The following is a 25,318-nucleotide window of genomic DNA, read 5'->3' as shown; positions in this document are numbered from 1 at the left end:
TTGATACTTCCGCCTCCCAGGATGCTTCCTTTGGATGCCGGAATCTTGTGCCCGCTACAGTGCGTCACCTCCCATGAGGAACTGCTTTAGGACATCCCCGATGTTATTCCCTTTGGAATACCAGTGTACCCCGCTGCAGAAAAGGAGATTTATGGTAAGAATTACCATTGTTAAATCTCTTTCTGCGAGGTACACTGAATTCCACAGGATGCCCACCCTGACGCACTTAGCTTTTTTGGGTTTGTATGGCATTAGCCGCTAGTCCCTTCTCCTGTCGTGAGAATGTGGGTCTGTGTGACTAACATCTCCCTTTTCTTACCTGCTACTGCATTGGACTGGTTAACAAAACTGAGCTCCAGTGTCTGGAGACGGGGATATAGAGGAGGCGGCACAGTGCATCCTAGGAACAGTCAAAGCTTTAGCCTGTTGGTGCCTTGAATCAAGATCCAACTCTACACCCCCAATGTTATTCCCTGTGGAAACCAGTGTAACACGCAGAAAGAGATTTAACAATGGTAAGTTCTTACCATAAATCTCCTTAATCTGGTTGGCCGTGCCATACAGTCAATCAGAAGATATTGCTAACAATGCCTTGCTGCTAAATGCAGCACACGGTACATTGCGCCGCCGTCCCACTGCATCGCGCAGTGTGTACGGATGGCACGATATGTCGGCCCGGCGTTGTGAGAGTATGTACACCAATTTGTTTTTAATCAAATTAGTTTTTCTTTTTATTTATTTCTCACTTCCACATTCAATCCCCCCTCACATAACATACAGGTCATTGATAACCTGGATTTGGTGGTTACAAGTCGGCTTGTGTTGGTAAAAAACAATAATCATGTTAAAGGGGAACTGTAATCTAGAATTGTCAGATCTTGAGGCGGGTTTCCACCTTCATAGAGGTCTGTAGGCTCCTTCAGCATTAACTAAACACTTTATCTTTCTGGCTTTAGTCTGTGCCTTTTAATCATGCGTTTATGTCATTCAGCAGGTTTGCTTATTTTCCTTGTCTCGGGATATGACACACGGGGAGATGTATCCAACCTTCAGAATGGCTGCTATGGGCAACTTCTGTTCACTATAAGGCTTGTTACATCTCCCCCAATGTCTTTCTAGAGTGCAGGAGTTCTCACAGTTGTGTAGAGAGGGAACCGGGAAGACAAAGCATTGTGTTTAGTTACAGGGGGCTGCTACAAACCAGTGGTTTAAGGTGCAGACCCCTTCATACATCCATAAACTAATTCTGGCTGTTGCATTAGTCTAACAAAATATGCATGTAGATTTTATGTGGGATAGGGGGCTCGTTTAGTTAATCTTTAACCGCTAGGAGACCCCAACCCAGAGAATTACAATCTTTAATGGATCTGACAACCACTTTATAGTGACAGTGAAGAAGAAAAGAAAGCCAACCGGGTGAAACAGACTGGAGAGTTCAAAGACGAGGAAGAGATGGTCACCACCAAGCATATCCACATCACTCAGGCCACAGAGACTACCACCACCCGCCTCAAACGTACAGGGAACCAGTCCAAAACCATCGACCTCGGAGCAGCTGCACACTACACCGGAGACCAAGCCAGTCCAGAGCTCACCACTGCTACTAGCCATCTGGCCGCAGCCAAGGTCAGTCCCTTTTATGTTGTGCACATACACACACCCCATCCCCCCAACTGCCTTATTCTACTCTGTCATCCCTCCCCCCTCAATGCTGCCAGCTCCAGGGCTGTGGGTGCTGAAATGCTGTTTGCCAACATAAATCAGGCTTGGCATTGGCCCTGGCTCAAATTTTGATTTTCTCCCAAACGCCAAAATGTAATTGATATTTCCAAGTAATTGTGCCTGAAATTGTAGTACTATTGGCAGGGTTTCTTTTTATATAGTGCTTTACAGAGAATATTTGCCCATTTACATCAGTACCGACCCCAGTGGAGCTTACAATCTATATTCCTACCTCTCAAACACCAAGGTTAATGTTGTCGGAAGCCAATTAACCTACCACTAAGTTTTTGGAGTGAGGGAGTAAATTGGAGCACCTAGAGCAGGCTTTTTCAACCAGTGTGCCGCGACCAGTTGCAATGTGTGCCGCGGAGCCAGAGCAGCTTCCTGCACCTTCAGAGTGAACAGTTGGCCCGGGCTCTTCTTAGAGGATCAGTCGTGCTCTGGCCGTGACCTATACCTTGAAGACGCGCCGGTGTGATATCATAGGTCACAGCCGCCACGTCTCACCACCCAGCCAGCCCACCTGCCTGCATACACAGCTTTCCTTGCCCACCCACATCCACACCTGCCCGCTGCTCAGTATTCGCAGCACTCCACTATGAACAACCCTCGCCACTGAGGGACAGGGAGGAGGACAGCTGACCGGTAGGAGCTAATATTTGTTATTTTATTTCTCCTGTGGGGAACAAGAGGATTTATGTGGGTAGAATAAGGATTTATGGATAGCAATGTGATTGATTTATGTGGGGAGCGATAGGATTTATGTAGGGAGCAACATGATTTATGTGGGGAGCAATATGATTGTTTTTTCTGTGTAGGCCAATGTATGTGTGGAATTTTTTTTACTGTGAGGGCCAATGTGTGTTTTTTGTTTTTTTTTCTCTCTGGGGAACTGATGGTGTGCCTTGGCAATTTTAAATATTGTTCGGTGTGCCGCAAGTAAAAAAAGGTTGAAAATCACTGACCTAGAGGAAACGCAAAAATGTTAAGAGAACATACAAACGCCACACAGATTGGGCCCTGCTTGGAATAAAACCTGTGATCCCATCCAGCGCTGTGAGGCAGCAATGGTGACCACTGTGGCACCATTCTGCCCTAGGGGTTAATGTAATAGGGTGTGAGAATGAGGAAGTGAGAGATTTTGTGAGCGTTTTCCTGTTGTTGTTTTCTCTAACGTCCTAAGTGGATGCTGGGGACTCCGTAAGGACCATGGGGAATAGCGGCTCCGCAGGAGACTGGGCACATCTAAAGAAAGCTTTAGGACTATCTGGTGTGCACTGGCTCCTCCCCCCATGACCCTCCTCCAAGCCCCAGTTAGATCTCTGTGCCCGAACGAGAAGGGTGCACACTAGGGGCTCTCCTGAGCTTCTTAGTGAAAGTTTTAGATTAGGTTTTTTATTTTCAGTGAGACCTGCTGGCAACAGGCTCACTGCATCGAGGGACTAAGGGGAGAAGAAACGAACTCACCTGCGTGCAGAGTGGATTGGGCTTCTTAGGCTACTGGACATTAGCTCCAGAGGGACGATCACAGGCCCAGCTTGGATGGGTCCCAGAGCCGCGCCGCCGGCCCCCTTACAGAGCCAGAAGGCAGAAGAGGTCCGGAAAATCGGCGGCAGAAGACGTCCTGTCTTCAACAAGGTAGCGCACAGCACTGCAGCTGTGCGCCATTGCTCTCAGCACACTTCACACTTCGGTCACTGAGGGTGCAGGGCGCTGGGGGGGGGCGCCCTGAGACGCAATAAAAACACCTTGGATGGCAAAAAAATGCATCACATATAGCTCCTGGGCTATATGGATGCATTTAACCCCTGCCAGAATCCATACAAAAGCAGGAGAAAAGTCCGCGAAAAAGGGGCGGAGCCTATCTCCTCAGCACACTGGCGCCATTTTCCCTCACAGCTCCGTTGGAGGGAAGCTCCCTGTCTCTCCCCTGCAGTCACTACACTACAGAAAGGGTTAAAAAAAGAGAGGGGGGCACTAATTAGGCGCAGTATTAACTATACAGCAGCTATAAGGGGAAAAACACTTATATAAGGTTATCCCTGTATATATATAGCGCTCTGGTGTGTGCTGGCAAACTCTCCCTCTGTCTCCCCAAAGGGCTAGTGGGGTCCTGTCCTCTATCAGAGCATTCCCTGTGTGTGTGCTGTATGTCGGTACGTTTGTGTCGACATGTATGAGGAGAAAAATGATGTGGAGACGGAGCAGATTGCCTGTAATAGTGATGTCACCCCCTAGGGGGTCGACACCTGAGTGGATGAACTGTTGGAAGGAATTACGTGACAGTGTCAGCTCTGTATAAAAGACAGTGGTTGACATGAGACAGCCGGCTACTCAGCTTGTGCCTGTCCAGACGTCTCATAGGCCGTCAGGGGCTCTAAAGCGCCCGTTACCTCAGATGGCAGATATAGACGCCGACACGGATACTGACTCCAGTGTCGACGGTGAAGAGACGAATGTGACTTCCAGTAGGGCCACACGTTACATGATTGAGGCAATGAAAAATGTTTTACACATTTCTGATAATACGAGTACCACCAAAAAGGGGTATTATGTTCGGTGAGGAAAAACTACCTGTAGTTTTCCTGAATCTGAGAAATTAAATGAGGTGTGTGATGATGCGTGGGTTTCCCCCGATAACAACGGATAATTTCTAAAATGTTATTGGCATTATATCCTTTCCCGCCAGAGGTTAGGGTGCGTTGGGAAACACCCCCTAGGGGGGATAAAGCGCTCACACGCTTGTAAGGGCTCTACCTTCACCTGAGATGGCCGCCCTTAAGGATCCTCCTGATAGAAAGCAGGAGGGTATCCTAAAAGGTATTTACACACATACTGGTGTTATACTGCGACCAGCAATCGCCTCAGCCTGGATGTGCAGTGCTGGGTTGGCGTGGTCGGATTCCCTGACTGAAAATATTGATACCCTAGATAGGGACAGTATATTTTTGCCTATAGAGCATTTAGAAGATGCATTTTTATATATGCGTGATGCACAGCGGAATATTTGCCGACTGGCATCAAGTCTAAGCGCGTTGTCCATTTCTACCAGTAGAGGGTTATGGACACGTCAGTGGTCAGGTGATGCGTATTCCAAACGGCATTTGGAAGTATTGCTTTATTAAGGGAGGAGTTATTTGGGGTCGGTCTTTCAGACCTCGTGGCCACGACAACAGCTGGGAATTCCACGTTTGTACCCCAGGTCGCCTCTCAACATGAGAAGACGCCGTATTATCAGGCGCAGTCTTTTCGTGGACAAGCGGGCAAAAGGTTCCTCATTTCTGCCCCGTGACAGAGGGAGAGGAAAAAGGCTGCAGAAATCAGCCAGTTCCCAGGAACAGAAACCCTCTCCCGCCTCTGCCAAGCCCTCAGTATACGCTGGGGCTTTACAAGCAGAATCAGGCACGGTGGGGGGGCCCGTCTCAATGAATTTCAGCGCGCAGTGGGCTCACTCGCAAGTAGACCCCTGGATCCTTCAGGTGATATCTCAGGGGTACAAATTAGAATTCGAGACGTCTCCCCCTCGCCGTTTCCTAAAGTCGGCTTTACCGATGTCTCCTTCTGACAGGGAGACAGTTTTGGAAGCCATTCACAAGCTGTATTCCCAGCAGGTGATAATCAAGGTACCCCTCCTGCAACAGGGAACGGGGTATTATTCCACACTGTTGTGGTACCGAAGCCGGAAGAAGGGGACTACATGATGTCTCGGGACATCAAGGATGCTTACCTTCATGTCAAAATTTACCCTTCTCACCAAGGGTACCTCAGGTTTATGGTACAGAACTGTCACTATCAGTTCAGACGCTGCCGTATGGATGGTACACGGCACCCCGGGTCTTTACCAAGGTAATGGCCGAAATGATGATATTCCTTCGAAGGAAGTGAATTTTAGTTATCCCTTCCTTGGACAATTCCCTGATAAGGGTAAGATCCAGGGAACAGTTGGAGGTCGGTGTAGCACTATCTCAGGTTGTGTTGCGGCAGCACGATTGGATTCTCAATATTCCAAAATCGCACCTGGTTCCGACGACGTGTCTTCTGTTCCTAGGGATGATCCTGGACACAGTCCAGAAAAAGGTGTTTCTCCCAGAGGAGAAAGCCAGGGAGTTATCCGAGCTAGTCAGGAACCTCCTAAAACCGAGCCAAGTCTCAGTGCATCAATGCACAAGGGTTCTGGGTAAAATGGTGGCTTCCTACGAAGCAATCCCATTCGGCAGATTCCACGCAAGAACTTTCCAGTGGGACCTGCTGGACAAATGGTCCGGATCGCATCTTCAGATGCATCAGCGGATAACCCTGTCACCAAGGACAAGGGTGTCCCTCCTGTGGTGGTTGCAGAGTGCTCATCTTCTAGAGGGCCGCAGATTAGGCATTCAGGACTGGGTCCTGGTGACCACTGATGCCAGCCTGCGAGGCTGGGGAGCAGTCACACAGGGAAGGAATATCCAGGGCTTATGGTCAAGCCTGGAGACATCACTTCACATAAATATCCTGAAGCTAAGGGACATTTACAATGCTCTAAGCTTAGCAAGACCTCTGCTTCAAGGTCAGCCGGTGTTGATCCAGTCGGACAACATCACGGCAGTCACCCACGTAAACAGACAGGGTGGCACAAGAAGCAGGAGGGCAATGGCAGAAGCTGCAAGGATTCTTCGCTGGGCGGAAAATCATGTGATAGCACTGTCAGCAGTATTCATTCCGGGAGTGCGACAACTGGGAAGCAGACTTCCTCAGCACGACCTCCACCCGGGAGAGTGGGGACTTCACCCAGAAGTCTTCCACATGATTAAAAACTCGACAGGTATTGCGCCAGGTCCAGGGACCCTCAGGCAATAAGCTGTAGACGCTCTGGTAACACCGTGGGTGTACCAGTCAGGGTATGTGTTCCCTCCTCTGCCTCTCATACCCAAGGTACTGAGATTGATAAGATGGAGAGGAGTAAGCACTATATTCGTGGTTCCGGATTGGCCAAGAAGGACTTGGTAACCGGAACTTCAAGAGATGCTCACGGAGGATCCGTGGCCTCTACCTCTAAGAAGGAACCTGCTCCAGCAAGGACCCTGTCTGTTCCAAGACTTACCGCTGCTGCGTTTGACGGCATGGCGGTTGAACGCCGGATCCTGAAGGAAAAAAGGCATTCCGGATGAAGTCATCCCTATCCTGATCAAAGCCAGGAAGGATGTAACCGCAAAAACATTATCACCGCAATTGGCGAAAATATGTTGCGTGGTGCGAGGCCAGTAAGGCCCGACTGAGGAAATTCAGCTGGGTCGATTCCTACATTTCCTGCAAACAGGAGTGTCTATGGGCCTGAAATTGGGGTCCATTAAGGTTCAAATTTCGGCCCTGTCAATTTTCTTCCAAAAAGAACTAGCTTCAGTCCCTGAAGTTCAGACGTTTGTAAAAGGGGTACTGCATATACAGCCTCCTTTTGTGCCTCCAGTGGCACTTTGGGATCTCAATGTAGTTTTGGGTTCCAAAAGTCACATTGGTTTGAACCACTTAAATCTGTGGAGTTAAAATATCTCACATGGAAAGTGGTCATGCTGTTGGCCCTGGCCTGGGCCAGGCGCGTGTCAGAATTGGCGGCTTTATCCTGAAAAAGCCCTTATCTGATTTTCCATTCGGACAGGGCGGAATTGAGGACTCGTCCTCAGTTTCTCCCCAAGGTGGTTTCAGCGTCTCACCTGAACCAACCTATTGGTGGTGCCTGCGGCTACTAGGGACTTGGAGGCCTCCAAGTTGCTAGACGTTGTCAGTGCCCTGAAAATATGTTTCCAGGACGGCTGGAGTCAGGAAATCTGACTTGCTGTTTATCCTGTGTGCACCCAACAAGCTGGGTGCTCCTGCTTCTAAGCAGACTATTGCTCGTTGGATTTGTAGTACAATTCAGCTTGCACATTCTGTGGCAGGCCTGCCACAGCCAAAAATCTGTAAATGCCCACTCCACAAGGAAGGTGGGCTCATCTTGGGCGGCTGCCCGAGGGGTGTCGGCTTTACAACTTTGCCGAGCAGCTACTTGGTCAGGAGCAAATACGTTTGTAAAATTCTACAAAATTGATATCCTGGCTGAGGAGGACCTGGAGTTCTCTCATTTGGTGCTGCAGAGTCATCCGCACTCTCCCGCCCGTTTGGGAGCTTTGGTATAATCCCCATGGTCCTTACGGAGTCCCCAGCATCCACTTAGGATGTTAGAGAAAATAAGAATTTACTTACCGATAATTCTATTTCTCATAGTCCGTAGTGGATGCTGGGCGCCCATCCCAAGTGCGGATTGTCTGCAGTACTTGTACATAGTTATTGTTACAAAAATCGGGTTATTATTGTTGTGAGCCATCTTTCAGAGGCTCCTCTGTTATCATGCTGTTAACTGGGTTCAGATCACAGGTTATACGGTGTGATTGGTGTGGCTGGTATGAGTCTTACCCGGGATTCAAAATCCTTCCTTATTGTGTACGCTCGTCCGGGCACAGTATCCTAACTGAGGCTTGGAGGAGGGTCATGGGGGGAGGAGCCAGTGCACACCAGATAGTCCTAAAGCTTTCTTTAGATGTGCCCAGTCTCCTGCGGAGCCGCTATTCCCCATGGTCCTTACGGAGTCCCCAGCATCCACTACGGACTATGAGAAATAGAATTATCGGTAAATTCTTATTTTTTTTTGTTTTTTAAAGTGGCAATTATTTACATGGCAAAATCAACTTGGTTTCTCTGACGTCCTAGTGGATGCTGGGAACTCCGAAAGGACCATGGGGAATAGCGGCTCCGCAGGAGACTGGGCACAAAAGTAAAAGCTTTAGGACTAGCTGGTGTGCACTGGCTCCTCCCCCTATGACCCTCCTCCAAGCCTCAGTTAGATTTTTGTGCCCAAACGAGAATGGTGCAATCTAGGTGGCTCTCCTGAGCTGCTTAGAGTAAAAGTTTAAATTAGGTTTTTTTATTTTCAGTGAGTCCTGCTGGCAACAGGCTCACTGCATCGAGGGACTAAGGGGAGAAGAAGCGAACTCACCTGCGTGCAGAGTGGATTGGGCTTCTTAGGCTACTGGACATTAGCTCCAGAGGGACGATCACAGGCCCAGCCATGGATGGGTCCCAGAGCCGCGCCGCCGTCCCCCTTACAGAGCCAGAAGAGCAGAAGAGGTCCGGAAAATCGGCGGCAGAAGACGTCAGTCTTCAACAAGGTAGCGCACAGCACTGCAGCTGTGCGCCATTGCTCTCAGCACACTTCACACTCCGGTCACTGAGGGTGCAGGGCGCTGGGGGGGGGCGCCCTGAGACGCAATAAAAACACCTTGGATGGCAAAAAATGCATCACATATAGCTCCTGGGCTATATGGATGCATTTAACCCCTGCCAGAATACATAGAAAAACGGGAGATAAGGCCGCCGAGAAGGGGGCGGAGCCTATCTCCTCAGCACACTGGCGCCATTTTCTCTCACAGCTCCGTTGGAGGGAAGCTCCCTGGTTCTCCCCTGCAGTCACTACACTACAGAAAGGGTTAAAAAAGAGAGGGGGGCACTAATTAGGCGCAGTATAAACAATACAGCAGCTATAAGGGGAAAAACACTTATATAAGGTTATCCCTGTATATATATATAGCGCTCTGGTGTGTGCTGGCAAACTCTCCCTCTGTCTCCCCAAAGGGCTAGTGGGGTCCTGTCCTCTATCAGAGCATTCCCTGTGTGTGTGCTGTGTGTCGGTACGTTTGTGTCGACATGTATGAGGAGAAAAATGATGTGGAGACGGAGCAGATTGCCTGTAATAGTGATGTCACCCCCTAGGGGGGTCGACACCTGAGTGGATGAACTGTTGGAAGGAATTACGTGACAGTGTCAGCTCTGTATAAAAGACAGTGGTTGACATGAGACAGCCGGCCACTCAGCTTGTGCCTGTCCAGACGTCTCATAGGCCGTCAGGGGCTCTAAAGCGCCCGTTACCTCAGATGGCAGATATAGACGCCGACACGGATACTGACTCCAGTGTCGACGGTGAAGAGACGAATGTGACTTCCAGTAGGGCCACACGTTACATGATGGAGGCAATGAAAAATGTTTTACACATTTATGATAATACGAGTACCACCAAAAAGGGGTATTATGTTCGGTGAGGAAAAACTACCTGTAGTTTTCCTGAATCTGAGAAATTAAATGAGGTGTGTGATGATGCGTGGGTTTCCCCCGATAACAACTGATAATTTCTAAAATGTTATTGGCATTATATCCTTTCCCGCCAGAGGTTAGGGTGCGTTGGGAAACACCCCCTAGGGTGGATAAAGCGCTCACGCTTGTAAGGGCTCTACCCTCTCCTGAGATGGCCGCCCTTAAGGATCCTGCTGATAGAAAGCAGGAGGGTATCCTAAAATGTATTTACACACATACTGGTGTTATACTGCGACCAGCAATCGCCTCAGCCTGGGTGTGCAGTGCTGGGTTGGCGTGGTCGGATTCCCTGACTGAAAATATTGATACCCTAGATAGGGACAGTATATTTTTGCCTATAGAGCAGTTAAAAGATGCATTTCTATATATGCGTGATGCACAGCGAAATATTTGCCGACTGGCATCAAGTCTAAGTGCGTTGTCCATTTCTACCAGTAGAGGGTTATGGACACGACAGTGGTCAGGTGATGCGGATTTCAAACGGCATTTGGAAGTATTGCCTTATCAAGGGGAGGAGTTATTTGGGGTCGGTCTTTCAGACCTGGTGGCCACGGCAACAGCTGGGAAATCCACGTTTGTACCCCAGGTCGCCTCTCAACATGAGAAGACGCCGTATTATCAGGCGCAGTCTTTTCGTGGACAAGCGGGCAAAAGGTTCCTTATTTCTGCCCCGTGACAGAGGGAGAGGAAAAAGGCTGCAGAAATCAGCCAGTTCCCAGGAACAGAAACCCTCTGCCAAGCCCTCAGTATGACGCTGGGGCTTTACAAGCAGAATCAGGCACGGTGGGGGGCCCGTCTCAATGAATTTCAGCGCGCAGTGGGCTCACTCGCAAGTAGACCCCTGGATCCGTCAGGTGATATCTCAGGGGTACAAATTGGAATTCGAGACGTCTCCCCCTCGCCGTTTCCTAAAGTCGGCTTTACCGATGTCTCCTTCTGACAGGGAGACAGTTTTGGAAGCCATTCACAAGCTGTATTCCCAGCAGGTGATAATCAAGGTACCCCTCCTGCAACAGGGAACGGGGTATTATTCCACACTGTTGTGGTACCGAAGCCGGACGGCTCGGTGAGACCGATTCTAAATCTAAAATCTTTGAACACTTACATTCAGAGGTTCAAATTCAAGATTGAGTCACTCAGAGCAGTGATTGCGAACCTGGAAGAAGGGGACTACATGATGTCTCGGGACATCAAGGATGCTTACCTTCATGTCCCAATTTACCCTTCTCACCAAGGGTACCTCAGGTTTATGGTACAGAACTGTCACTATCAGTTCAGACGCTGCCGTATGGATGGTCCACGGCACCCCGGGTCTTTACCAAGGTAATGGCCGAAATGATGATATTGCTTCGAAGGAAGTGAATTTTAGTTATCCCTTCCTTGGACAATTCCCTGATAAGGGTAAGATCCAGGGAACAGTTGGAGGTCGGTGTAGCACTATCTCAGGTAGTGTTGCGGCAACACGATTGGATTCTCAATATTCCAAAATCGCAGCTGGTTCCGACGACTCGTCTTCTGTTCCTAGGGATGATCCTGGACACAGTCCAGAAAAAGGTGTTTCTCCCAGAGGAGAAAGCCAGGGAGTTATCCGAGCTAGTCAGGAACCTCCTAAAACCGAGCCAAGTCTCAGTGCATCAATGCACAAGGGTTCTGGGTAAAATGGTGGCTTCCTACGAAGCAATCCCATTCGGCAGATTCCACGCAAGAACTTTCCAGTGGGACCTGCTGGACAAATGGTCCGGGTCGCATCTTCAGATGCATCAGCGGATAACCCTGTCACCAAGAACAAGGGTGTCCCTCCTGTGTTGGTTGCAGAGTGCTCATCTTCTAGAGGGCCGCAGATTCGGCATTCAGGACTGGGTCCTGGTGACCACGGATGCCAGCCTGCGAGGCTGGGGAGCAGTCACACAGGGAAGGAATTTCCAGGGCTTATGGTCAAGCCTGGAGACATCACTTCACATAAATATCCTGAAGCTAAGGGCCATTTACAATGCTCTAAGCTTAGCAAGACCTCTGCTTCAAGGTCAGCCGGTGTTGATCCAGTCGGACAACATCACGGCAGTCACCCACGTAAACAGACAGGGTGGCACAAGAAGCAGGAGGGCAATGGCAGAAGCTGCAAGGATTCTTCGCTGGGCGGAAAATCATGTGATAGCACTGTCAGCAATTCCGGGAGTGGACAGCTGGGAGGCAGACTTCCTCAGCAGACACGACCTCCACCCGGGAGAGTGGGGACTTCACCCAGAAGTCTTCCACATGATTATAAACCGTTGGGAAAAACTCGACAGGTATTGCGCCAGGTCAAGGGACCTTCAGGCAATAGCTGTAGACGCTCTGGTAACACCGTGGGTGTACCAGTCAGTGTATGTGTTCCCTCATCTGCCTCTCATACCCAAGGTACTGAGATTGATAAGATGGAGAGGAGTAAGCACTATATTCGTGGCTCCGGATTGGCCAAGAAGGACTTGGTAACCGGAACTTCAAGAGATGCTCACGGAGGATCCGTGGCCTCTACCTCTAAGAAGGGACCTGCTCCAGCAAGGACCCTGTCTGTTCCAAGAACCGCGGCTGCGTTTGACGGCATGGCGGTTGAACGCCGGATCCTGAAGGAAAAAAGGCATTCCGGATGAAGTCATCCCTATCCTGATCAAACCCAGGAAGGATGTAACCGCAAAACATTATCACCGCATTTGGCGAAAATATGTTGCGTGGTGCGAGGCCAGTAAGGCCCGACGGAGGAAATTCAACTGGGTCGATTCCTACATTTCCTGCAAACAGGAGTGTCTATGGGCCTGAAATTGGGGTCCATTAAGGTTCAAATTTCGGCCCTGTCAATTTTCTTCCAAAAAGAACTAGCTTCAGTCCCTGAAGTTCAGATGTTGTAAAAGGGGTACTGCATATACAGCCTCCTTTTGTGCCTCCAGTGGCACCTTTGGATCTCAATGTAGTTTTTGGTTTCCAAAAGTCACATTGGTTTGAACCACTTAAATCTGTGGAGTTAAAATATCTCACATGGAAAGTGGTCATGCTGTTGGCCCTGGCCTGGGCCAGGCGCGTGTCAGAATTGGCGGCTTTATCCTGTAAAAGCCCTTATCTGATTTTCCTTTCGGACAGGGCGGAATTGAGGACTCGTCCTCAGTTTCTCCCTAAGGTGGTTTCAGCGTTTCACCTGAACCAACCTATTGTGGTGCCTGCGGCTACTAGGGACTTGGAGGACTCCAAGTTGCTAGACGTTGTCAGGGCCCTGAAAATGTATGTTTCCAGGACGGCTGGAGTCAGAAAATCTGACTCGCTGTTTATCCTGTATGCACCCAACAAACTGGGTGCTCCTGCTTCTAAGCAGACTATTGCTCGTTGGATTTGTAGTACAATTCAGCTTGCACATTCTGTGGCAGGCCTGCCACAGCCAAAAATCTGTAAATGCCCACTCCACAAGGAAGATGGGCTCATCTTGGGCGGCTGCCCGAGGGGTCTCGGCTTTACAACTTTGCCGAGCAGCTACTTGGTCAGGGGCAAACACGTTTGCTAAATTCTACAAATTTGATACCCTGGCTGAGGAGGACCTGGAGTTCTCTCATTCGGTGCTGCAGAGTCATCCGCACTCTCCCGCCCGTTTGGGAGCTTTGGTATAATCCCCATGGTCCTTTCGGAGTTCCCAGCATCCACTAGGACGTCAGAGAAAATAAGAATTTACTTACCGATAATTCTATTTCTCATAGTCCGTAGTGGATGCTGGGCGCCCATCCCAAGTGCGGATTGTCTGCAATACTTGTACATAGTTACAAAAATCGGGTTATTATTGTTGTGAGCCATCTTTTCAGAGGCTCCTCTGTTATCATGCTGTTAACTGGGTTCAGATCACAGGTTGTACGGTGTGATTGGTGTGGCTGGTATGAGTCTTACCCTGGATTCAAAATCCTTCCTTATTGTGTACGCTCGTCCGGGCACAGTATCCTAACTGAGGCTTGGAGGAGGGTCATAGGGGGAGGAGCCAGTGCACACCAGCTAGTCCTAAAGCTTTTACTTTTGTGCCCAGTCTCCTGCGGAGCCGCTATTCCCCATGGTCCTTTTGGAGTTCCCAGCATCCACTACGGACTATGAGAAATAGAATTATCGGTAAGTAAATTCTTATTTTTGCCATGTACCGTATATACTCGAGTATAGGCCGACTTTTTCAGCACTTTTTTTTGTGCTGAAAAAGCCACCTCTGCTTATACTCGAGTCAGTGGCAGTGCAGTGTGACAGGCAGAGCAGTGTGAAGGAGGGACACGGAGCGCACAGCGCGCACCTCTCCTGTGTCCCTCCTGCATCTCCGGCGGCAGCGGCGGGTCTATAAAGGAAGTACCCGTTCGTGACCTCTGATCACGAACCGGCACTTCCTTTAATAGACCCGCCACGGCCGCCGGAGATGCAGGAGGGACACAGGAGAGGCGCGCGCTGTGCGCTCCGTGTCCCTCCTTCAGGAGACAGCGCGGGATCGACGGAGGGGTAAGTAACAGGCACTGGGGGAGGGGGCATATGTGGCAGCATGAGTGGGCATATGTGGCAGCATGAGGGGGCATATGTGGCAGCATGAGGGGGCATATGTGGCAGCATGAGGGGCATATCTGGCAGCATGAGGGCATATCTGGCAGCATGAAGTTCATATCTGGCAGCATGAGGGCATATCTGGCACATCTGGCACTGTGGGGCATATATGGCAGCATGAGGGGCATATCTGGCAGTATGAGGGCACATCTGGCACTGTGGGGCATATGTGGCAGCATGAGGGGCATATCTGGCAGCATGAGGGCATATCTGGCACATCTGGCACTGTGGGGCATATTTGGCAGCATGAGGGCATATCTGGCACTGTGGGGCATATTTGGCAGCATGAGGGCATATCTGGCACATCAGGCACTGTGGGGCATATCTGGCAGTATGAGGGCATATCTGGCACTGAGGGCTGTGTACGGCTAGAGCTGCATTTCCCACCCTAGGCTTATACTCGAGTCAATAAGTTTTCCCAGGTTTTTGTGGTAGAATTAGGTGCCTCGGCTTATATTCGGGTCGACTTATACTCGAGTATATACGGTAAATGATTACCAAAAAAAAAAAAAAACAGGAGAACTCTCACTTCCAGATTCTCACCCCCTATTACATTTTCCCCCCATGTATTCACTCAAAATAAATGCCTGTATATTATAATGGCATGGTTTGTGCTATAACTCACGTTTTGTTATTTTTCTCCCAGACGCTAAGTGGGGAAGGAAGTAAGAAGGCATCTAATGACCTGGTGGATCTACTATTTAATTCAGGCCAGAAATCAGGTATGCAGAAATTGGCTGGTGGGGAAGGAAGGGTGAAATGTGTAACCTGCTGCCATGGATAGGTGCTGGTTCTAGATCCAGGAGTGATTTTAGCTTTATGTACACAGCGTTTTCTCTTTTCAGGCCTCATTGTTCACGCATGTTGCTGAGATCATAAAGCTTATTTGTGTGCATCTGAATTTTGTGCTTTGGTATTTGGCCCCCAGTGATCTCCCATGCAGAACAGTTTTATGTCCTGTCCTGTTGGCAATGCCAGATGGCTAAAATTTCTTCTAGAGTTGTGGCAGCCTGGGCATTATGCCAGGCATCAAAAGTGGTCTTTGGGGATGTTTGAGTGCTGGGCAGATGTTATGGCGCCACCTGCCCTGCCAGCTGTGCTGAGAGGACGGTCACAGCGCAGACATCTTTCTCAAGTACAGACTTGGGCATCACGGCTACCTTTATCGTATCTTATGTAAAGGGGAAAGTTTTACATTATAATATATCCGTCTCTCTCTCTCTACATTATATATATATATATATATATATATATATAGTCATATATTCATATCTATATATATATATATATATATATATATATATTCATATCTATATATATATATATATATATATCATATCTATATATATTCATATCTATATATATATATATATATATATGTATGTATGATCATCATTATGTTCATGCATTTATTTTACCTAATGCTTTTCATTTAAAGGAGAACTACAGATAAACTAGTTTGTATACATTAAAAATAGTCATGGGAAACGTGTCCATTGTTGAAAATAAATAAAACAGGGCTGCCTCTGAGCTGATAACAGACAGAAACGGGTGGGCCCTGGTTATTACGTACAGAGAGCGCGCTTTCTATGCTAGTTCACCTGTTATATGCTTAAATTGGGGCTAAATCTGCCTTGTAAGGGCCCAAATCATTGAAAGATTTCTATCATCAGGGAGGAAATCGCCAAGTCTAGTTATTCACAGTTATTAATGCCTATGTAGTTTTGTGTTACCAGTACAATAGGCATTGTGTTCCCCATACGCTGCCAGTCTCACTATCCTAGAACTCCTGACTCCATGGCATTAACCTTGTAACTGATGAAGGGCACTGAATGTAAGCTGCTTTCTGTGCTCTCTAGCATTGAGGGTGATCTACATGCAGGAGGTTACTGAATAATAGGACTATCTCAGCTGTCACACAGAGCACCAAGCGGTGTAGCCAAGTTCCTGATTACTAAATAACAGGAGTACAGCGGGTGCCTGGATGCTCTCTGTGCAAAGTTTAAACTTATTAAATCAGTGTGTTAAACCAGGTAATAACCGCACAGGCTGCTCTTCTTTTATTAGATTAGTTGGTATGTCCATTGTCAGACGGCATTTCCCATGATGCTTAGTCAGTGAGCAACTGTTGCTGTTGGGTCTATACACTACTTTTCTATAATCCCCCATTTATTTATTTTTGCCCTTGTATTTTGTGTATAGGTTCCACACCAGATCCATTTGGTGATTTTGCAGATTTTAATTCAAACGCTGCACAGTCTTCCATCTTTTCAGCATCACAAGGTAAAGAATAGATTTAGGCCATCATGTGTTATTGCCATGCAATATACATACAGCCCTTAAGCTTGCCAGAGTGTGCTAGGGTGCTATCATGTTCTGCTTTCAGCTTATAGTTATTAGCCAATTAGTTTCAGGGTTGTATCTTTATCTAACGTCCTTGAGGATGCTGGGACTCCGTAAGGACCATGGGGAATAGACGGGCTCCGCAGGAGATAGGGCACTTTAAGAAAGCTTTGGACTCTGGGTGTGCACTGGCTCCTCCCTCTATGCCCCTCCTCCATACCTCCGTTTTACACTGTTCCCAGAGCAAGATGGGTGCACTGCAGAGAGCTCTCCAGAGTGTTCTGCCTAGAAGCATTTTTGTTTGGATTTTTTCTTTCTACATTTTACTATTTTTTCACAGGGAGCACTGCTGGCAACAGGCTCCCTGCATCGTGGGACTGAGGAGAGAGGAGCAGACCTTCTTGTCAAAGATAGGCTCTGCCTCCTCGGCTACTGGACACCATTAGCTCCAGAGGGGGTGAACGCAGGTTCTTACTGGGCGTCCACCCCCGGAGCCGCGCCGCCGTTCTCCTCACAGAGCTAGAAGTACAGAAGACAGAAGTCGTCAGGCGGCAGAAGCCTTCAGCTTCACTGAGGTAACGCACAGCACTGCAGCTGTGCGTCATTGCTCCCATACACCTCACATACATATAAACCTCTGCATGGCAAAAAGAATATATACATGTACAGGTGGGTTCTGTACATGTATATAAAAGAGCCCCCGCCATATTTCACTAAGTTTGAGCAGGACAGAAGCCCGCCGCTGAGGGGGCGGGGCTTCTCCCTCAGCACTCACCTGCGCCATTTTCTCTCCACAGCACTGCTGAGAGGAAGCTCCCGGACTCTCCCCTGCTTACACACGGTGAAAGGGTGCTTAAAAGAGAGGGGGGGGCGCACATAATTGGCGGTTTACATATTATACAGCGCTGCTGGGGAAAAACAATTTGTGTTGGTCTCCAGGGTTATTGCGCTGGGGTGTGTGCTGGCATACTCTCTGTCTCTCCAAAGGGCCTTGACAGGGATACTGTCTTCAGGAAAGGGGTTCCCTGTGTGTGTGTGAAGTGTGTTGGTACGCGTGTGTCGACATGTTTGACGAGGAAGGCTCGCTTAATGTGGAGGGGGAGTGCTTGAATGTCAGGTCGCCGTCGGCAACGCAGACACCGGAATGGGTGGATATGCTGAATGTCTTGAATGCAAATGTCAATCTATTGCATAAAAGATTAGACAAAGCAGAAGCTAGGGATCAGTCAGGTAGCCAGTCCATGCCTGTCCCTGGGGCGCCAGGTCCTTCGGGGTCTCAGAAGCGCACCATATCCCAGATCGATGACACAGATACCGACACACATACTGACTCTAGTGTCGACTATGAAGATGCAAAATTACAGCCAAAGGTGGCTAAGGGTATACGGTACATGATTATGGCCATTAAAGAGGTTTTGCATATTACTGAGGAACCCCCTGTCCCTGACACGAGGGTACACATGTATAAAGGGAAAAAGCCTGAAGTCACTTTCCCATCCTCATTTGAATTAAGTGACTTGTGCGAAAAGGCTTGGTAATCTCCGGATAGGAGACCACAAGTTCCCAAAAGGATTCTCATGGCGTATCCTTTTACACAAACTGATAGGAAACGCTGGGAATCTTCGCCAAAAGTTCACAAGGCGCTGACACGTTTGTCCAAAAAGGTGGCACTGCCTTCTCAGGATACGGCTTCCCTCAAGGAACCTGCTGATCGGAGGCAGGAAATTACCTTGAAGCACATTTACAATCATTCCGGGACTATTGCTCGACCGGCTATGGCGTCGGCCTGGGTTTGTAGTGCGGTTGTAGCATGGGTAGATTCCTTATCTACGGAAATTGACACCTTAGATAGGGATGCCATTCAAATGACCATAGAGCATATCAGAGATGCTGCCTTGTATATGAGGGATGCTCAGAGAGACATTTGTTTATTAAGCTCCAGAATAAATGCTATGTCTATTTCTGCTAGGCGGCTCTTGTGGACCCGACAGTGGACGGGTGATGCCGATTCAAAGCGGCATATGGAGTCCTTGCCTTACAAGGGGGTGGAGTTGTTTGGAGACGGCCTCTCGGATCTTGTCTCTATGGCTAGTAAGTCAAATTTCTTACCTTATGTCCCCCCGCAACATACAAAAAAGGCACCTCATTATCAAATGCAGTCCTTTCGTTCCAATAAAAACAAGAAGGTACGGGGATCATCCTTTGTTGCCAGAGGGAAAGGCAGGGGAAAAAAGCTGCACACAGCTAGTTCCCAAGAGCAGAAGTCCTCCCCCGCGTCTGCAAAGTCCACCGCATGACGCTGGGGCTTTCCGGGGGGAGGCAGATCTGGTGGGGGCTCGTCTTCGATTTTTCAGCCACGTCTGGGTTCACTCGCAGGTGGATCCCTGGGCATTAGAGATTGTTTCCCAGTGATACAGGCTGGAATTCGAAGACTTGCCTCCTCGCCGATTTTTCAAATCGGCTCTGCCGGCTTCCCCGTCAGAGAGGGAGCTAGTGTTGACAGCAATCCAAAAATTGTATATTCAACAGGTGATTGTCACAGTTCCTCATCTCCAGCAAGGAGAGGGATATTACTCAACCTGTTTGTGGTCCCGAAACCGGACGGTTCGGTCAGACCCATTTTAAACCTGAAATCTCTGAACCTGTACTTTCAAGTTCAAAATGGAATCACTCAGGGCGGTCATCGCCAGCATGGAGGGGGGGGATTAGATGGTGTCCCTGGACATAAAGGATGCTTACCTTCATGTTCCGATATTCCCCCCCCCCCCCCCCCCCCCCCCGCGCATCAGGCGTTCCTGAGATTTGCAGTGCAGGACTGTCACTTACCAATTTCAGACGTTGGCGTTTGGGCTTTCCACGGCCCCGAGAATTTTCACCAAGGTAATGGCGGAAATGATGGTGCTCCTGCGCAGGCAGGGGGTCACAATTATCCCATACTTGGACGATCTCCTCATAAAGGCGAGATCTCGGGAGAGGTTGCTGGACAGCGTGTCTCTGTCCATGAAGACGTTGCAGTCACACGGCTGGATTCTCAATATACCGAAGTCCCAGCTAGTCCCTACAACGCGTCTGACCTTTTTGGGGCTGATTCTAGACACAGACCAGAAAAAGGTTTTTCTTCCGATCGAAAAGGTTCAGGAACTCATAGCCATGGTCAGGAACCTATTAAAACCAAAAAAGGTTTCAGTGCATCATTGCACGCGGGTCCTGGGGAAGATGGTGGCTTCCTACGAGGCCATCCCTTTCGGCAGGTTCCATGCAAGGACCTTTCAATGGGACCTTTTGGACAAGTGGTCCGGGTCCCATTTACAAATGCATCAAAAGATCACACTGTCTCCCAGGACCAGGGTATCTCTCCTGTGGTGGCTGAACAGTGCTCACCTACTAGAAGGTCGCAGGTTCGGCATTCAGGACTGGGTCCTGGTGACCACGGACGCAAGCCTCCGAGGCTGGGGAGCAGTGACACTGGGAAGAAATTTCCAAGGTCTCTGGTCAAGCCTAGAGTCTTGTCTCCACATCAACGTCCTGGAGTTAAGGGCCATATACAACGCCCTGCGTCAAGCGGAGGAATTGCTTCAGAGAAAACCGGTTCTGATTCAGTCAGACAATGTCACGGCAGTGGCTCATATAAACCGCCAAGGCGAAACAAGGAGCAGAATGGCCATGGCAGAAGCGACAAGGATTTTACGCTGGGCGGAAGGCCATGTAAATGCGCTGTCAGCGGTGTTCATCCCGGGGGTGGACAACTGGGAGGCGGACTTCCTCAGCAGGCACGACCTGCATCCGGGAGAGTGGGAACTTCATCAAGAAGTCTTTGCACAGATCACGGATCGTTGGGGACTGCCTCAAATCGACATGATGGCATCCCGTCTCAACAAAAAGCTAAAGCGGTATTGCGCCAGGTCAAGGGACCCTCAGGCGGTAGCGGTAGATGCTCTAGTGACACCTTGGGTGTTCAGATCGGTCTATGTGTTTCCTCCTCTTCCTCTCATACCCAAGGTGTTGAGAATAATACGAAGAAGCAGGGTCAGAACAATACTCATTGTTCCAGATTGGCTACGGAGGACTTGGTATCCGTAGCTGCAAGAGTTGCTCGCAGGGGATCCGTGGCCTCTTCCTCTAAGGCAGGACCTGCTGCGGCAGGGGCCCTGTCTGTTCCAAGACTTACCACGGCTGCGTTTGACGGCATGGCGGTTGAACGCCGGATCCTAGCGGAAAAAGGGATTCCGGAGGAGGTCATTCCTACCCTGATCAAGGCTAGGAAAGACGTGACGTTAAAACATTATCACCGTATATGGCGGAAATATGTTTCTTGGTGTGAGGCCAGAGCCGCTCCTACGGAGGAGTTCCATTTGGGCCGTCGACTCCACTTCCTTCAAACAGGAGTGACTTTGGGCCTAAAATTAGGGTCCATAAAAGTCCAGATTTCGGCCTTATCCATTTTCTTTCAAAGAGAATTGGCCTCTATTCCTGAAGTACAGACTTTTGTGAAGGGAGTGCTGCATATTTAGCCTCCTTTTGTGCCTTCGGTGGCGCCTTGGGATCTTAATGTGGTGTTACGGTTCCTCAAGTCACCTTGGTTTGAACCACTCAAAACTGTGGAGTTGAAATACCTCACGTGGAAAGTGGTCATGTTGTTGGCGTTAGCTTCGGCAAGACGTGTTTCCGAATTGGCGGCTTTATCACATAAAAGCCCATACTTGGTTTTTCACGTGGATAGGGCAGAGTTGAGGACTCGCCCTCACTTTCTGCCAAAAGTGGTCTCATCTTTTCATGTGAACCAACCTATTGTTGTGCCTGTGGCTACACGGGACTTGGATGATTCCGAGTCCCTGGATGTAGTCAGGGCTTTGAAGATTTATGTGACCAGAACGGCTAGAATCAGGAAGACTGAAGCTTTGTTCGTTCTGTATGCGGCCAACAAGGTTGGCGCTCCTGCTTCAAAGCAGACTATTGCTCGCTGGATCTGTAACGCGATTCAGCAGGCGCATTCTACGGCAGGATTGCTGTTACCGAAATCGGTTAAGGCCCACTTCACTAGGAAAGTGGGCTCTTCTTGGGCGGCTGCCCGAGGGGTCTCGGCATTACAGTTGTGCCGAGCAGCTACTTGGTCGGGGACAAACACCTTTGCAAAGTTCTATAAGTTTGATACCCTGGCTGAGGAGGACCTCCTGTTTGCTCAATCGGTGCTGCAGAGTCATCCGCATTCTCCCGCCCGTTTGGGAGCTTTGGTATAATCCCCATGGTCCTTACGGAGTCCCAGCATCCTTAAGGACGTTAGAGAAAAAAAGATTTTACTTACCGGTAAATCTATTTCTCGTAGTCCGTAGAGGATGCTGGGCGCCCGTTCCAAGTGCGGACTTCTTCTGCAAGACTTGTATATAGTTATTGCTTACATAAGGGTTATGTTATAGTTTTCGGTGGTACCGTGGCTATGTTGTTGTTCATACTGTTAACTGGGTAAGTTTATCACAAGTTATACGGTGTGATTGGTGTGGCTGGTATGAATCTCGCCCTTAGATTTACAAATATCCTTCCTCGTACTGTCCATCTCCTCTGGGCACAGTTTCCCTAACTGAGGTCTGGAGGAGGGGCATAGAGGGAGGAGCCAGTGCACACCCAGAGTCCAAAGCTTTCTTAAAGTGCCCTATCTCCTGCGGAGCCCGTCTATTCCCCATGGTCCTTACGGAGTCCCAGCATCCTCTACGGACTACGAGAAATAGATTTACCGGTAAGTAAAATCTTATTTTTATGTTCCATAAGAGTTTTGCTCTAACATTTGAATATTTAGCCTACATATTCATTGGGTTCGATATGGAATGCTGGCAGCCGGAATACCGAACACGGCATCCCAATCCCTATTCATCATGTCGGCGTGGTCATGACGACTTTGATTATGTTGACATTCATTTGTCGACATCGATGAAATGTCACCCAACTCAGAATGCCAATAAAACGGGGCCGCAGCGTTCACTTACCTCCGTTTAGCTCCGGTGGTGTAGCAGCGTCTTCTGGGTCCGGCGGTGACAGGTGATGCGGGTCTCCTATCTATATCTCACACCATACACCCCCTCCCCCTGCAGCCTTACCCTAATGTCGGCATTCTTCAGAATGTAGCCAATTCACATGTTGACATTTCAGATGTTGATATTGTGATATGTTGACATTCTGTTGTCGAAATTATGGATATCAACATGGTTACTGCATCCCAGTAATGTTGTTTGGTTATACAGTATGTGAGATAATGTACCACCGACTGGAAATTATAAGGCTATAGTCATTGAGGAGTGATGCGAGCATATAATATATCACCAAAACGTGAGATCATGTCTAATATAAATAATCAGTTACAGTATGCAGGTGAGATCTAGGATGATCAGCAGGAGTTGCTTAAATGTAGTTTACTAAAAAATATTTTAGAAAGTGCTCTGAAGATGGTGGAGGTGATGTCTCACCAGTGGTGACCCTACAGAGAGGTGGTTTACTCTTCTTTCATGTTTTCCCAGGATCAACAGCAACAGGCAATGGAGAGTTTGGAGACTGGGGAGCCTTCAACCAACCAGCAGCAGACACCCCCGGACCCTTACCTGATCTGTTTGTAGGGGCCTCACAGCATAGTACAGACTTGTTCACTGCTGCTCACCATCCTCATCCTGTCCCTGTTGCATCTAACACAACGGACCTCTTTGATATAATGGGGCCTACACACTCCACCATAAGCGCATCCCAGAGCATGAACCTGTCCATGATGAGCTCTAGCACCGTAGGAATGTCTCTTCCCATGTCCAGATCTCAGGTAGGCCAAGTCTGGTGTCAGGTGTCTAGTACTTCATCCTTTGTACAGCTGACCTGATGGCTGTAGTCATTAACATGTGGGACTTTTATATAATTAACCTATAATTAGTAGTAAGGTTTTCTTCCTTCATTTGTTATTGGTTTGTCCAGATCTCCTGAAATTTTCCGTTGTCATCTAAGCAGATTTCTTTATAGTTGTTAGTTTTGCATGAGGTTGCTCGGGGACAAAACCATAAATAGCTAACCCTATTGTGAAATGGCTGTGTGACTTGTGGGGGCAGTGTCTGAGTTCTAGGTCTCATGAGTTTCCGGCCAGGGTTTTATACAGGAGCCAGGTAGTGAAATCTAGATTCCTGTAGGAACTTTTCAGGATCCAGAGAAGATGAGCTTCCATTTACATTAATAGAAAGCACTCCCACAAGTCAGTCATCTGCAGTAATTCTTTAGGCCCATTGATTCTCTGGCTCCAGGGATTAGACCAGCTCTCGTTTTTAGTTTGAGGTTTACTGTGAAACGTAACTTATTGTTCTTCGGCCCCTACAGAACATCGGCCTCCAAAAGCAAAACACGCTTCCTGCACACGGAGCAGACCTCAAGGCTCAAGGCAAATCTCTCCCATCCACCTGGTCCGACCCAAGTGTCAACATTTCCCTGGACAGCCTCATGCCAGGAATGCAGACCTGCAAACCTTCCCAGCCCTCCCTAAACGCCATGATGCAGCAACAGAGTGAGTCTTCCCGTCCTACTGTAGATATACCTGCAGACAGATGGGGGGCAGGGCCAGTCATTGTCAGATTGCGGATCCGTTTTGAAAGAAGAGTAAGAGAGAACTGTCAGAGAGCAGCGTGTGTGCGATATATACATACATATATACAGTACCGTAACTAGACATTTTAGCGCTGTGTGCAAGAAATGGTAGACATTACACATTACGGCAGACAGCGTCCCCTTACTACACATACAGCGTCCCCTTATTACACATTACGGCAGACAGCGTCCCCTTATTTCACATTACGGCAGACAGCGTCCCCTTATTACACATTACGGCAGACAGAGTCCCCCTTATTACACATTACGGCAGACAGCGTCCCCCTTATTACACATTACGGCAGACAGCGTCCCCCTTATTACACATTACGGCAGACAGCGTCCCCCTTATTACACATTACGGCAGACAGCGTCCCCCTTATTACACATTACGGCAGACAGCGTCCCCCTTATTACACATTACGGCAGACAGCGTCCCCCTTATTACACATTACGGCAGACAGCGTCCCCCTTATTACACATTACGGCAGACAGCGTCCCCCTTATTACACATTACGGCAGACAGCGTCCCCCTTATTACACATTACGGCAGACAGCGTCCCCCTTATTACACATTACGGCAGACAGCGTCCCCCTTATTACACATTACGGCAGACAGCGTCCCCCTTATTACACATTACGGCAGACAGCGTCCCCCTTATTACACATTACGGCAGACAGCGTCCCCCTTATTACACATTACGGCAGACAGCGTCCCCCTTATTACACATTACGGCAGACAGCGTCCCCCTTATTACACATTACGGCAGACAGCGTCCCCCTTATTACACATTACGGCAGACAGCGTCCCCCTTATTACACATTACGGCAGACAGCGTCCCCCTTATTACACATTACGGCAGACAGCGTCCCCCTTATTACACATTACGGCAGACAGCGTCCCCCT

The 25,318-nt window shown here is 48.8% G+C and overlaps 1 protein-coding gene across 5 annotated transcripts in view; it reads left to right on the top strand.

The window, feature by feature from the left end:
• CLINT1 (clathrin interactor 1) overlaps positions 1-25,318 on the top strand; it is a 209,729-nt gene that overhangs the window by 180,636 nt on the left and 3,775 nt on the right. For 4 of the 5 annotated variants that reach the window (XM_063928398.1, XM_063928397.1, XM_063928400.1 and 1 more), the window contains 5 exons: positions 1,386-1,626; positions 15,113-15,188; positions 16,669-16,749; positions 23,316-23,605; positions 24,148-24,331. In XM_063928398.1, the coding sequence (XP_063784468.1) occupies positions 1,386-1,626; positions 15,113-15,188; positions 16,669-16,749; positions 23,316-23,605; positions 24,148-24,331 (872 nt within the window). The remainder of the gene's footprint in view (positions 1-1,385; positions 1,627-15,112; positions 15,189-16,668; positions 16,750-23,315; positions 23,606-24,147; positions 24,332-25,318) is intronic. The other variant, XM_063928401.1, reaches the window with a different exon arrangement.

Source organism: Pseudophryne corroboree, chromosome 6 (genome assembly GCF_028390025.1).
Source record: "Pseudophryne corroboree isolate aPseCor3 chromosome 6, aPseCor3.hap2, whole genome shotgun sequence".
NCBI classification, from domain to species: Eukaryota; Metazoa; Chordata; class Amphibia; order Anura; family Myobatrachidae; genus Pseudophryne; species Pseudophryne corroboree.
The sequence above is the reverse complement of the archived record's forward strand: the minus strand, read 5'-3'. Positions and strand labels throughout refer to the sequence as shown.